The 16,345-nt window shown below is 35.4% G+C and overlaps 1 protein-coding gene across 1 annotated transcript; it reads right to left on the reverse strand.

Annotated features, from left to right (window-relative positions):
- LOC139871940 (uncharacterized) lies at window positions 1–3,257 on the reverse strand. The gene is made up of 9 exons (XM_071859698.1): window positions 3,155–3,257; window positions 2,753–2,830; window positions 2,291–2,315; window positions 2,169–2,201; window positions 1,957–2,078; window positions 1,740–1,870; window positions 1,388–1,611; window positions 710–966; window positions 1–331 (listed from the first exon to the last, which is right to left on the reverse strand). The coding sequence occupies exons 1-9, from the start codon at window positions 3,155–3,157 to the stop codon at window positions 236–238; spliced, it is 969 nt and encodes a 322-aa protein (XP_071715799.1). The 5' UTR covers window positions 3,158–3,257; the 3' UTR covers window positions 1–235.
- Between the last annotated feature and the right edge of the window lie 13,088 nt (window positions 3,258–16,345).

Genomic DNA, 16,345 nt, shown 5'->3' on the forward strand with positions numbered 1-16,345 from the left:
TTCATAAACTCAAGCGTCCCATTCAGTTGATAATAAAAGGATGTTAATTTACATAACCATCATAGCACGAAGATTTAGAGCTTCGTGGTCAATTATAATCACATGTACTTTTACATAGTGCTTCGAAACGTGAACATACAGAATGACAAGATCTGACATAAAACAAATACAAATACCAACACCTCCTGAGGTTCAAGGGATGATGGTTTCGGTGAATAACATAATTAACTTATCATCAACCCTTGAGTGAATATTTCTTCCCAGTGAAGGCTTGGAATTTCGGGTCTTCTTTCTTTGAAGCCTCTTCTGGTTTCGTCTCTTTTGCAGCTTCCTGCAGAACAGAAAAACACGCAAGGGGTCAAAACAGGAATTGCATAAAGATATGAACTTGGTAGATATTTGATATGGTTGGAATCGATCTCAAGCTCATACTCAACTCCTGGTCGTAAAACTTCATGTTGTTATTGCATAGAGGCCACATCATTAACCCACATATTTAGTTACATAGATGTTGGTCAAACATGTAAAAAAAATATGGCTTAACAGGATAACAGTCAAATGTAAGCAACTTATAAATCATCATTTTAGTTGGAAATTAAAACAATTAATGTAACAAGAGAACTTATTTAATCAAAATTAGCACAACAAGATAGACGTATTGCACCAGTAATGTAATTAGAAATCGTATATAGAAGATATATGAAATTACCTTCTGCTTTTGGGGATCTGCACTACGGTTTGCATTTGAACCGAAGACGAGTTTTCCCTGTAATTGACGAGAACTACTCTGTGAAGTAGACCCTGTTGACGGTTGACCACCGCTACCAGAAGCAGCAGGTTGATTTTCTTTAGCTCCAGAAGAAGACGAAACAGGTGGGGGCTGGTATTTTAATGGTTTACCATCCAATCTTCGACCTGATCCAGTAAATGGGTTGAACTTTGGCTCCTCAACTGGAGCAGCCTCACCTGGAACAGCACACCAAAAGACAAACATATTGCACCAACAACATATATTTACATTTACAGAAAAAAACAGGTGTCAAAATCAATCGACCGTCATATTCAGAACTTTAATCATGGTTGCAAACGGCGGTTGCGGCGGCGGCGGCTGATGTGGCGGTTTGGTGACTAGCCCGCCCGATTCGAAGAAAAACGTATAATAAGTCGGGCAATGGTCAAATTCGGGTAAAAGTCGGGAAATTTCAGGTCAAACTCGGTCAAAAACCGACTTAAATAAATACTACACATTACACAAAATTTAGAAAATGATATCCAAGTCAATTCAGACATTATTAACATGTAATAGCAAAATATCTGCAATAAAAACGAAAAAAAGATGAATTGTGATCCAAAAACCTAAAAAAGTGTAAGAGCCTGAAATTCAAACCTTCTGCTGGTGCCTTGCCTGAAGGGGGAGACGGAACAGGTCTCTCGGGCTCCTTGTAATCAAGAGGAGGAGCAAAGTCCACCTCACAATCAGTTTCAATTATCGTTATTGCATGAGCAGGTTTTGATTCAATAATATCGATGTAGTATTTCTTGTTGTTATATGCAACCATGATGCTATCTCCAGTCGTCAAGCATGAGAAGTTCCTCAACGTTGTCTCTAATCTATATGGGCAGAACAGAAAAATCAGAAGATTGAAATACATAACGTTTTCAAACAAAGAAATCTATCAAGAATAACATGCAATTTCCATTAGCAGCATAATAAAACGGGCCGGCTTTTATAAACTTACATTGCTTTTGGGTTGGAGATATCCAAAAAGTCCTTTGTGTGTGGTTGTAACTTCACATATGTACCCTTGGGGAGGGTCACGTTTTTAACTCGTACAACGTCGCCTTCTTGTAAAAGCAAATTTTCCATCATCTATGTGAACAATTAGCGCGTATTAATGAGCAATGGTTAGAAAAGAAAGAAAAAAATCAGTAGTAAATTGAACCCAAAACGCATACCCAATAAGGCATATAAATCATGCCTTCTTCTGCAATGAACTCTAGAACACCACAATGTGAAATGCGTTCAGTAGCAGCATTGCGTAGTTCAAACAACATTGGATAATCAATCTGAAGAGAGGCTGTGGTATAAAAGTTTGGTTGTCAGCATGATGTAAGTATATTAGTATATTAAAGACACTGAATAACAAAATTTAGTATGAAAAACTAACCAAGACGATCAAGGGCCGAAGGAGGCATTATAACTAACAAAAGAAGAAAACTTTATGTCAATAATCGCATGGGAAACTTAATAGAAGATACATAAAAACACTGAAATACAAATGCCACTTACTTTTATCACCATTCTCTAACTGAGGCTGCAATAGGAAAAAGAAAAAAAAAAAGATAATTAAACAAAAGGATTGAAGAATTACAAAAATAATGAATCAAACAAACAGGAACCGAAGTTGGAATATAACTAAACGTGAGCAGGGGTAACAGAACTATAAAGTACATTTTCATTCTAAAAGGAGAAATACTCATTCACTTCAATCTTATATATAATTAAGCAGTTAGCTGATTTAGGCCGTTCGAAACACATACACCAACTAAAAGGAACGACCTTTAAGAACTCACTTCAGCAAGTTACACATATAATATCCTATTCGGTAGAATAAAATGTTAAGTGTTCACGAACAAAGTTTACAAAATATGTTCCATGCTTAGGGTGAACTATCTAGATATGAAGATATAAGTACAGGCATGTATGCATATGATATAAATTATATAAGCAAATACTATAAATGTTACAAACCTTATCAATAAAAGATGCAGGGTAGCACCGATATGTTTGCTCAAATGATGCTCCATGGTAACTATAACCATCAAAATACTGCAACCCACAAAATAATTACACAATTAGTATTTAATAAAGAATCAAATAATTTAAAAGATCATATATAAATGCAATTCTAACACACACACTAACATACTACTGTATATAATATGATAACCTATCATAACACTATAAACAGATAAAATAAAACATAACACCTTCATATAAAGATGTATATCAACCAATTTACTAACGATCACATACATCAAATTTTAATTCTTTAATCCCATCTGTAAAGATCGTGAATTACACAGTACTAATTACTAATTAGCATCGAATCAACATACACAATAAAGACATGATTACAAGCAAGATACATACCATGTTGACTCTTCCTTTTGAGCAAAATTGTGAAACAAGCAATCAAATTTCCAGCACCCTAGCTGAACAATACAATATACGATCAGAAAGATGATAAATAACCTAATAATGAAAGTAAATCATCAGCAATTTAAAATAAATGTACACCGAATTACAAAAAAAAAAAAAAAATGAAATTGGGTGAAAATAATTACCAGGTGTCGACAGAGAAATATTTAGAAGAAACTTGGAGAACAAAAAAAAAAAAAAAACCCTTGCAATTGTGGAGGTGGGATTGATTTTTGATTTGATATATAGATTTTGGAAGAAACCGAGATGAGGCTAAGATGCGCCACGTGCGTTTTGTGCACGCTAATACTAGACTAGATATAAAAGGCCCAATTATATAGGCCCAATTATATAGGCCAATTAAAAAGGCCCAATCTAATCATGAGTCACGCCAGAATCAAATATGCACGGTGTATTAGCGAAATCGAATCAAAATGCCTCCATTTTCAAGTGTAACAATATACCTTCAGAAATTCAAGTTATAAAAATGCCTCTTAAGTCTTAACCACGCATGATATGCGCAAATCTGTGGGTGATACGTGTTAGTGAAATATCACGAACCACGCACCAAGCACGGTGCGTGGTATTTGGTGTCTGGTGCTTGTTGCGCCAGACCTTTTAATGGTCGTATTTTTTGACTCGTAACTCCGTTTTAATCACCGTTTTTTGAAATCGTATATTTTTTTCGAGACATATCTGTTAGCAAACTGTAATGGCGGGGTTGTCCCAAACATTTTTCGAAATAAGGCCTCTAGGACCTTCACTTTTTCCGTTCTTTTTATTTTGACCTTTAAACGCACATTGACTTAATCGGAGTTATGAGTCAAAAAATACAATTCAAAGATCTAACATTTTGGCACCAAGCACCACACACCGTGCGTGGTGCGCAGTGCGAGTTTGCTAAGAAAAATGATTGTCTTGTTGAATATCTCGGTAATACGTATCACGCACGGGCTTGCACGCATCGTGTGTGGTGCGTGATGCGTGGCTACAGGGTATTTTTACAATTACAATTTTTTTAGGACATATTGTTACACACTTTTCGAAATAGAGGCATTTTGACCAATTTCCCTATATATTAAGGCCTATTAATAGGAAAATTCCACAATTGATATAACCAACGAGGATTGTGTTTGCTCGCGCGTTATTGTGTGCAAAATTGTTGTCACCGTATAAAAATTTATATTTCTCATTAAAATATTCTACTGGTATTGAGCTTAACATAAGTTTTCTTTAATTAAATCAATCAAAAGTCAATACCAACCGTAATGTACAATTCATGCAAGTTAATGACATCCCCATTCGTTTAGCTATACAAATTAAAAAATTATTAGGCAACCTATAAATTACAATACACAATTTGACAATGGCACAAAACTTTTATTAACTAAGAAAATTATTAAATATTAAACAAAATACTTATAAGAAAAATAAAGTCTTTTTAGAAATATATTTAAAAAAAAAAAAAACTAACATGATTAGATATAACTTTAAAAAAAAATAGAAATGAATTTGTAAAAACAAAATCATGATAACATTTTTGTCACAATGTGACCTCAAATCACCTTAAATTAATAATAATTACAAGAATGTCATCGCTACAATAGTAAACGACACATAAAAATTTCGTGAAACAACGGAAGGTCAGTCAAATGCTAAATGTATCCATATACATCTCTTTGTTTTTTTAACAGCAGTTCGGGATCATCCAGGGGACTAAACAACCCATGCGTTTATCTCCCGCAGTTGCATAACCCGCCTCAAACTGATGCCCAGAGAAAACCCGGTTCAATCCGAGGGCATGGGCGGTAAAACCCGTCCCCCACTGCCCCGCAACGCGATGTGCGAAAGGCACCCTTGGGTGGAATCAGGGGTTAAGGGTTAACCTTGTGTGTAATGTTCCACCCCGCGTAAGTCGAACTCTGGACCTCTCGCTAAGAGAGGCTGACCATTACCACATGAGCTACAACACAAGGTTCATCCCTTTGTTTATTTGATTTAACTAAAAAGCATTTTAATTGGAAAAAATAATTTACAAATGGTTTACACATTAATGGAATTATAAAAACAAAATCGAGATAACAGTTTTGTCAGGAACTAACGTCAAATTACTTTAAGAAAATAAAAATTATGTAAGACCCGAAACCGGTTTGTACATATTGTATATATAATTAAATGGCTGATGATTTCGTGACTTAAGTCATGCGCCGCGCGCATTGGTCTGTGTAGTGACCCGAACTTTTCCATGTTTATATATATTAATTGAGAGTGATATTTACATGATTAAATGTTTCCAACATGTTAAGCAATCAAACTTGTTAAGACTTGATTAATTGAAATAGGTTTCATATAGACAATTGACCACCCAAGTTGACCGGTGATTCACGAACGTTAAAATTTGTAAAAACTATATGATGACATATATATGATTATATATATAGTTAACATTATATTATGATAATTAAACATATCATTAAGTATATTAACAATGAACTACATATGTAAAAACAAGACTACTAACTTAATGATTTTGAAACGAGACATATATGTAACGATTATCGTTGTAACGACATTTAATGTATATATATCATATTAAGAGATATTCGTACATCATAATATCATGATAATATAATAATTTAAAATCTCTTTTGATATTATAAACATTGGGTTAACAACATTTAACAAGATCGTTAACCTAAAGGTTTCAAAACAACATTTACATGTAACGACTAACGATGACTTAACGACTCAGTTAAAATGTATATACATGTAGTGTTTTAATATGTATTTATACACTTTTGAAAGACTTCAATACACTTATCAAAATACTTCTACTTAACAAAAATGCTTACAATTACATCCTCGTTCAGTTTCATCAACAATTCTACTCGTATGCACCCGTATTCGTACTCGTACAATACACAGCTTTTAGATGTATGTACTATTGGTATATACACTCCAATGATCAGCTCTTAGCAGCCCATGTGAGTCACCTAACACATGTGGGAACCATCATTTGGCAACTAGCATGAAATATCTCATAAAATTACAAAAAATATGAGTAATCATTCATGACTTATTTACATGAAAACAAAATTACATATCCTTTATATCTAATCCATACACCAACGACCAAAAACACCTACAAACACTTTCATTCTTCAATTTTCTTCATCTAATTGATCTCTCTCAAGTTCTATCTTCAAGTTCTAAGTGTTCTTCATAAATTCCAAAAGTTCTAGTTTCATAAAATCAAGAATACTTTCAAGTTTGCTAGCTCACTTCCAATCTTGTAAGGTGATCATCCAACCTCAAGAAATCTTTGTTTCTTACAGTAGGTTATCATTCTAATACAAGGTAATAATCATATTCAAACTTTGGTTCAATTTCTATAACTATAACAATCTTATTTCAAGTGATGATCTTACTTGAACTTGTTTTCGTGTCATGATTCTGCTTCAAGAACTTCGAGCCATCCAAGGATCCATTGAAGCTAGATCCATTTTTCTCTTTTCCAGTAGGTTTATCCAAGGAAATTAAGGTAGTAATGATGTTCATAACATCATTCGATTCATACATATAAAGCTATCTTATTCGAAGGTTTGAACTTGTAATCACTAGAACATAGTTTAGTTAATTCTAAACTTGTTCGCAAACAAAAGTTAATCCTTCTAACTTGACTTTTAAAATCAACTAAACACATGTTCTATATCTATATTATATGCTAACTTAATGATTTAAAACCTGGAAACACGAAAAACACCGTAAAACCGAATTTACGCCGTCATAGTAACACCGCGGGCTGTTTTGGGTTAGTTAATTAAAAACTATGATAAACTTTGATTTAAAAGTTGTTATTCTGAGAAAATGATTTTTATTATGAACATGAAACTATATCCAAAAATTGTGGTTAAACTCAAAGTGGAAGTATGTTTTCTAAAATGGTCATCTAGACGTCGTTCTTTCGACTGAAATGACTACCTTTACAAAAACGACTTGTAACTTATTTTTCCGACTATAAACCTAAACTTTTTCTGTTTAGATTCATAAAATAGAGTTCAATATGAAACCATAGCAATTTGATTCACTCAAAACGGATTTAAAATGAAGAAGTTATGGGTAAAACAAGATTGGATAATTTTTCTCATTTTAGCTACGTGAAAATTGGTAACAAATCTATTCCAACCATAACTTAATCAACTTGTATTGTATATTATGTAATCTTGAGATACCATAGACACGTATACAATGTTTCGACCTATCATGTCGACACATCTATATATATTTCGGAACAACCATAGACACTCTATATGTGAATGTTGGAGTTAGCTATACAGGGTTGAGGTTGATTCCAAAATATATATAGTTTGAGTTGTGATCAATACTGAGATACGTATACACTGGGTCGTGGATTGATTCAAGATAATATTTATCGATTTATTTCTGTACATCTAACTGTGGACAACTAGTTGTAGGTTACTAACGAGGACAGCTGACTTAATAAACTTAAAACATCAAAATATATTAAAAGTGTTGTAAATATATTTTGAACATACTTTGATATATATGTATATATTGTTATAGGTTCGTGAATCAACCAGTGGCCAAGTCTTACTTCCCGACGAAGTAAAAATCTGTGAAAGTGAGTTATAGTCCCACTTTTAAAATCTAATATTTTTGGGATGAGAATACATGCAGGTTTTATAAATGATTTACAAAATAGACACACGTACGTGAAACTACATTCTATGGTTGAATTATCGAAATCGAATATGCCCCTTTTTATTAAGTCTGGTAATCTAAGAATTAGGGAACAGATACCCTAATTGACGCGAATCCTAAAGATAGATCTATTGGGCCTAACAAACCCCATCCAAAGTACCGGATGCTTTAGTACTTCGAAATTTATATCATATCCGAAGGGTGTCCCGGAATGATGGGGATATTCTTATATATGCATCTTGTTATTGTCGGTTACCAGGTGTTCACCATATGAATGATTTTTATCTCTATGTATGGGATGTGTATTGAAATATGAAATCTTGTGGTCTATTGTTACTATTTGATATATATAGGTTAAACCTATAACTCACCAACATTTTTGTTGACGTTTAAAGCATGTTTATTCTCAGGTGAATACTAAGAGCTTCCGTTGTTGCATACTAAAATAAGGACAAGATTTGGAGTCCATGTTTGTATGATATTGTGTAAAAACTGCATTCAAGAAACTGATTTCGATGTAACATATTTGTATTGTAAACCATTATGTAATGGTCGTGTGTAAACAGGATATTTTAGATTATCATTATTTGATAATCTACGTAAAGCTTTTTAAACCTTTATTTATGAAATAAAGGTTATGGTTTGTTTTAAAAATGAATGCAGTCTTTGAAAAACGTCTCATATAGAGGTCAAAACCTCGCAACGAAATCAATTAATATGGAACGTTTTTAATCAATAAGAACGAGACATTTCAGTTGGTATCAGAGCGTTGGTCTTAGAGAACCAGAAAATTTGCATTAGTGTGTCTTATCGAGTTTGTTAGGATGCATTAGTGAGTCTGGGCTTCGACCGTGTTTTCTTTAAAAATGATTGCTTAACATTTTTGTTGGAAACTATATATTTTTAACATATGAATATTATGTGATATATTAATCTCTTAACGTGTTTGATATTATGTGATAGATGTCTACCTCTAGAACAAGTCCCATTGACTCACCTAATAATAATGAAGAGTCAAATGTAAATTGGAATGATTCGTGGACTGATTCACAAGTTCTCGAAGAGGAACCGGAAGAAGAGTCGGAACCGGAAGAAGAATCGGAACCGGAAGAAGAATCGGAACCGGTGGGGGAAATAATAAAACGGTTAAGTAAAAGAGAATCCTCAACCAACCGACCAAGGTTAATTATGGTCAATGGTGTTTCCGCCAAGGAAGCAAAATATTGGGAGGATTACCAATTCTCCGATGAATCGGATTCCGACGAGAATTCCAATGATGTTATAGAAATTACCCCAACTGAATTTAAAAAGGCAAAAGAAAATAATAAGGGAAAGGGCATAAAAATAGAGAAATCTAATTCCAACCCCGATGAACTTTATATGTATCGTCAACCCCCGAAGTCCTTAAGTTGTAACAATGACCCGGGAACCTCTAAACCACCAGGTTTTTCTAAACCAATGTGGACAACGACAGCTCGTATTAGGGGAACATCATATATCCCTAGAAACTTGGTAAAACGAACCAAAACCGAAGAAGAAACGAGCGAGTCGGAATAAGATAGTTGTATTCGTGTGGTGTAATATATGTAATATAGTGTGCTTATGCTTTATGATATATGTAAAAATTGCTTGTATTAATAAGTATTTTTTTATGAATCTAACTCTTGTCTATTTTACAGTTTAAAAACACAAAATGGATAGACAACCCAATATTTTAAGAGACCTACCCGGAGACATGATTGATGAAATCTTGTCTAGAGTCGGCCAGAATTCCTCGTCACAACTATTTAAGGCGAGATCAGTTTGTAAGACATTCGAAGAACGTTCCAAGAATGTCTTGGTTTATAAGAGACTTTCGTTTGAAAGATGGGGGATATCACATTGGGAAACCCATAAGTTACGATGTGTTTACTTTGACGCATATATTGCGGGGAACCCAAATGCTATTTTACGCAACGGGTTAAGAAATTATTTTGACTCAATATATTCGAATATTGGACTTCGTGATTTAGAAAAAGCGGCTAACATGCAACATAAAGAAGCATGTTATGCTTACGGATTAGTAATGTTCGCTTCTCACCAAAGTGAGAACAAGAACATCGGGCTACAACTATTAAACAAAACGTTTCCACAAGTGACGGAGTCGGTAATTGGGGTAAGAAATGAGGTTTTTAGATTATTACGGGACTGTTGGACATTACGTAACCCTCGTCCCTTTGACGACGTTACAACACGCTGTCTTATCAACGGCCATAACGGTTATGTTCCACAAGACCAAGGATGGGAAGTAATCCTAGTAAAACCAGAATGCATGACTTGTTTCTGGACGTATGAATTACGTGTCTTTATTGCCTTTGCTGAACGACTTGTGTACTAGCTAGAATTATCTTCACAACTATCTTGTATCAAATTTATTGTGTGCTATATTTCATGCTATATGTAAAATAAGCGGTATTGTAAGTTTGTAAAATATTGTGTAAAAGTTTGAACGCGAAATATTATTATAATCAGTTTTTCATATAGAATTGTAGTAGTTGAATTGTATATTAGCTACTAAGTATGAACTTAACGGGTAGGTACTACCCGAATTTAAATTTATAAAACGCTAATATGAAGAAAAAGCTTTTATAAATGAGTTCATATTATGCTACGAAATACTATTAACTACTCTTAATATTCTGTATGATTAACTTGTTCCATTTGACTATTTTGAAGGAAATGGCACCGACTACTCGACACACCGTGAATATGAATGAAGAGGAATTCCGTACTTTTCTAGCTTCAAACATAGCTGCAGTACAGGCTGCGCTACATACCAACAATAACCTTGGATCTAGCAGTACAGGAAATCGTGTAGGATGCACCTACAAAGAATTCACTGCCTGCAAACCTTTGGAATTTGATGGAACCGAAGGACCGATCGGATTGAAACGGTGGACCGAGAAGGTTGAATTGGTGTTTGCCATAAGTAAGTGTACTGAAGAGGACAAAGTGAAGTACGCTACGCATACCTTCACAGGTTCTGCGTTAACATGGTGGAATACCTATCTAGAGCAAGTGGGACAAGACGATGAGTACGCACTACCGTGGTCAGCATTCAAACACTTGATGAACGAGAAGTACCGTCCCAGAACCGAGGTCAATAAGCTCAAGACAGAACTTAGAGGGTTACGAACCCAAGGATTTGATATTACCACGTACGAAAGACGATTCACAGAATTGTGCCTATTGTGTCCGGGAGCATTCGAAGATGAGGAAGAGAAGATCGACGCATTTGTAAAAGGATTACCGGAAAGAATCCAAGAAGATATAAGTTCACACGAGCCCGCCTCTATACAACAGGCATGTAGAATGGCTCACAAACTAGTGAACCAGATTGAAGAAAGAATTAAAGAACAGACTGCTGAAGAGGCCAATGTGAAGCAAGTCAAAATAAAGTGGGAGGAAAACGGTGATAAGAATCACCAATACAACAACAGCAATTACAACAATAATCGCAACAATTATCCCAACAATCGCAACATCAATCGCAACTACAACAAACGGCCCAACAACAACAACAACAGCAACAGCAACTACAACAATCATCCCAATAACAATAATAACCGCAACAACAACAACAATCAGAAGCAGCTATGCCAAAGGTGTGAAAAGTATCACTCGGGATTCTGCACCAAATTTTGCAACAAGTGTAAAAGAAATGGTCATAGCGCGGCGAAGTGTGAGGTCTACGGACCAGGGGTTAATAGAACGAAAGGAACAAATGGTGTCGGAACGAGTAATGGCGGAGCAAGTAGTGTCGGAGCAAGTTATGCCAATGTAGTTTGTTATAAATGTGGAAAACCGGGCCACATTATTAGAAATTGCCCGAACCAGGAGAACACGAATGGACAAGGCCGCGGAAGAGTTTTCAATATTAATGCGGCAGAGGCACAGGAAGACCCGGAGCTTGTTACGGGTACGTTTCTTATTGACAATAAATCTGCTTACGTTTTATTTGATTCGGGTGCGGATAGAAGCTATATGAGTAGAGATTTTTGTGCTAAATTAAGTTGTCCATTGACGCCTTTGGATAGTAAATTTTTACTCGAATTAGCAAATGGTAAATTAATTTCAGCAGATAATATATGTCGGAATCGAGAAATTAAACTGGTTAGCGAAACATTTAAGATTGATTTGATACCAGTAGAGTTAGGGAGTTTTGATGTGATAATCGGTATGGACTGGTTGAAAGAAGTGAAAGCAGAGATCGTCTGTTATAAAAATGCAATTCGCATTATACGAGAAAAAGGAAAACCCTTAATGGTGTACGGAGAAAAGGGCAACACGAAGCTACATCTTATTAGTAATTTGAAGGCACAAAAACTAATAAGAAAAGGTTGCTATGCTATTCTAGCACACGTCGAGAAAGTACAAACTGAAGAAAAGAGCATCAATGATGTTCCCATTGCAAAAGAATTTCCCGATGTATTTCCGAAAGAATTACCGGGATTACCCCCACATCGATCCGTTGAATTTCAAATAGATCTTGTACCAGGAGCTGCACCAATAGCTCGTGCTCCTTACAGACTCGCACCCAGCGAGATGAAAGAACTGCAAAGCCAATTACAAGAACTTTTAGAGCGTGGTTTCATTCGACCAAGCACATCACCGTGGGGAGCTCCTGTTTTGTTTGTCAAGAAGAAAGATGGTACATTCAGGTTGTGTATCGACTACCGAGAGTTGAACAAACTTACCATCAAGAACCGCTACCCACTACCGAGAATCGACGACTTATTTGATCAACTACAAGGCTCGTCTGTTTATTCAAAGATTGACTTACGTTCCGGGTATCATCAAATGCGGGTGAAAGAAGATGATATTCCAAAGACTGCTTTCAGAACACGTTACGGTCATTACGAGTTTATGGTCATGCCGTTTGGTTTAACTAATGCACCAGCTGTGTTCATGGACCTTATGAACCGAGTGTGTGGACCATACCTTGACAAGTTTGTCATTATTTTCATTGATGACATACTTATTTACTCAAAGAATGACCAAGAACACGGTGAACATTTGAGAAAGGTGTTAGAAGTATTGAGGAAGGAAGAATTGTACGCTAAGTTTTCAAAGTGTGCATTTTGGTTGAAAGAAGTTCAATTCCTCGGTCACATAGTGAACAAAGAAGGTATTAAGGTGGATCCGGCAAAGATAGAAACTGTTAAAAAGTGGGAAACCCTGAAAACTCCGAAACACATGCGCCAGTTTTTAGGACTAGCTGGTTACTACAGAAGGTTCATCCAAGACTTTTCCAGAATAGCAAAACCCTTGACTGCATTAACGCATAAAGGGAAGAAATTTGAATGGAATGATGAACAAGAGAAAGCGTTTCATTTATTGAAGAAAAAGCTAACTACGGCACCTATATTGTCATTGCCTGAAGGGAATGATGATTTTATGATTTATTGTGATGCATCAAAGCAAGGTCTCGGTTGTGTATTAATGCAACGAACGAAGGTGATTGCTTATGCGTCTAGACAATTGAAGATTCATGAACAAAATTATACGACGCATGATTTGGAATTAGGCGCGGTTGTTTTTGCATTAAAGACTTGGAGGCACTACTTATATGGGGTCAAAAGTATTATATATACCGACCACAAAAGTCTTCAACACATATTTAATCAGAAACAACTGAATATGAGGCAGCGTAGGTGGATTGAATTGTTGAATGATTACGACTTTGAGATTCGTTACCACCCGGGGAAGGCAAATGTGGTAGCCGATGCCTTGAGTAGGAAGGACAGAGAACCCATTCGAGTAAAATCTATGAATATAATGATTCATAATAACCTTACTACTCAAATAAAGGAGGCGCAACAAGGAGTTTTAAAAGAGGGAAATTTAAAGGATGAAATACCCAAAGGATCGGAGAAGCATCTTAATATTCGGGAAGACGGAACCCGGTATAGGGCTGAAAGGATTTGGGTACCAAAATTTGGAGATATGAGAGAAATGGTACTTAGAGAAGCTCATAAAACCAGATACTCAATACATCCTGGAACGGGGAAGATGTACAAGGATCTCAGGAAATATTTTTGGTGGCCGGGTATGAAAGCCGATGTTGCAAAATACGTAGGAGAATGTTTGACGTGTTCTAAGGTCAAAGCTGAGCATCAGAAACCATCAGGTCTACTTCAACAACCCGAAATCCCGGAATGGAAATGGGAAAACATTACCATGGATTTCATCACTAAATTGCCAAGGACTACAAGTGGTTTTGATACTATTTGGGTAATAGTTGATCGTCTCACCAAATCAGCACACTTCCTGCCAATAAGAGAAGATGACAAGATGGAGAAGTTAGCACGACTGTATTTGAAGGAAGTCGTCTCCAGACATGGAATACCAATCTCTATTATCTCTGATAGGGATGGCAGATTTATTTCAAGATTCTGGCAGACATTACAGCAAGCATTAGGAACTCGTCTAGACATGAGTACTGCCTATCATCCACAAACTAATGGGCAGAGTGAAAGGACGATACAAACGCTTGAAGACATGCTACGAGCATGTGTTATTGATTTCGGAAACAGTTGGGATCGACATCTACCGTTAGCAGAATTTTCCTACAACAACAGCTACCATTCAAGCATTGAGATGGCGCCGTTTGAAGCACTTTATGGTAGAAAGTGTAGGTCTCCTATTTGTTGGAGTGAAGTGGGGGATAGACAGATTACGGGTCCAGAGATTATACAAGAAACTACCGAGAAGATCATCCAAATTCAACAACGGTTGAAAACCGCCCAAAGTCGACAAAAGAGCTACGCTGACATTAAAAGAAAAGATATAGAATTTGAAATTGGAGAGATGGTCATGCTTAAAGTTGCACCTTGGAAAGGCGTTGTTCGATTTGGTAAACGAGGGAAATTAAATCCAAGGTATATTGGACCATTCAAGATTATTGATCGTGTCGGACCAGTAGCTTACCGACTTGAGTTACCTCAACAACTCGCGGCTGTACATAACACTTTCCACGTCTCGAATTTGAAGAAATGTTTTGCTAAAGAAGATCTCACTATTCCGTTAGATGAAATCCAAATCAACGAAAAACTTCAATTCATCGAAGAACCCGTCGAAATAATGGATCGTGAGGTTAAAAGACTTAAGCAAAACAAGATACCAATTGTTAAGGTTCGATGGAATGCTCGTAGAGGACCCGAGTTCACCTGGGAGCGTGAAGATCAGATGAAGAAGAAATACCCGCATCTATTTCCAGAAGATTCGTCAACACCTTCAACAGCTTAAAATTTCGGGACGAAATTTATTTAACGGGTAGGTACTGTAGTGACCCGAACTTTTCCATGTTTATATATATTAATTGAGAGTGATATTTACATGATTAAATGTTTCCAACATGTTAAGAAATCAAACTTGTTAAGACTTGATTAATTGAAATAGGTTTCATATAGACAATTGACCACCCAAGTTGACCAGTGATTCACGAACGTTAAAATTTGTAAAAACTATATGATGACATATATATGATTATATATATAGTTAACATTATATTATGATAATTAAACATATCATTAAGTATATTAACAATGAACTACATATGTAAAAACAAGACTACTAACTTAATGATTTTGAAACGAGACATATATGTAACGATTATCGTTGTAACGACATTTAATGTATATATATCATATTAAGAGATATTCGTACATCATAATATCATGATAATATAATAATTTAAAATCTCTTTTGATATTATAAACATTGGGTTAACAACATTTAACAAGATCGTTAACCTAAAGGTTTCAAAACAACATTTACATGTAACGACTAACGATGACTTAACGACTCAGTTAAAATGTATATACATGTAGTGTTTTAATATGTATTTATACACTTTTGAAAGACTTCAATACACTTATCAAAATACTTCTACTTAACAAAAATGCTTACAATTACATCCTTGTTCAGTTTCATCAACAATTCTACTCGTATGCACCCGTATTCGTACTCGTACAATACACAGCTTTTAGATGTATGTACTATTGTTATATACACTCCAATGATCAGCTCTTAGCAGCCCATGTGAGTCACCTAACACATGTGGGAACCATCATTTGGCAACTAGCATGAAATATCTCATAAAATTACAAAAAATATGAGTAATCATTCATGACTTATTTACATGAAAACAAAATTACATATCCTTTATATCTAATCCATACACCAACGACCAAAAACACCTACAAACACTTTCATTCTTCAATTTTCTTCATCTAATTGATCTCTCTCAAGTTCTATCTTCAAGTTCTAAGTGGTCTTCATAAATTCCAAAAGTTCTAGTTTCATAAAATCAAGAATACTTTCAAGTTTGCTAGCTCACTTCCAATCTTGTAAGGTGATCATCCAACCTCAAGAAATCTT

Source organism: Rutidosis leptorrhynchoides, chromosome 10 (assembly GCF_046630445.1).
Source record: "Rutidosis leptorrhynchoides isolate AG116_Rl617_1_P2 chromosome 10, CSIRO_AGI_Rlap_v1, whole genome shotgun sequence".
In the NCBI taxonomy this organism is placed as follows: Eukaryota; Viridiplantae; Streptophyta; class Magnoliopsida; order Asterales; family Asteraceae; genus Rutidosis; species Rutidosis leptorrhynchoides.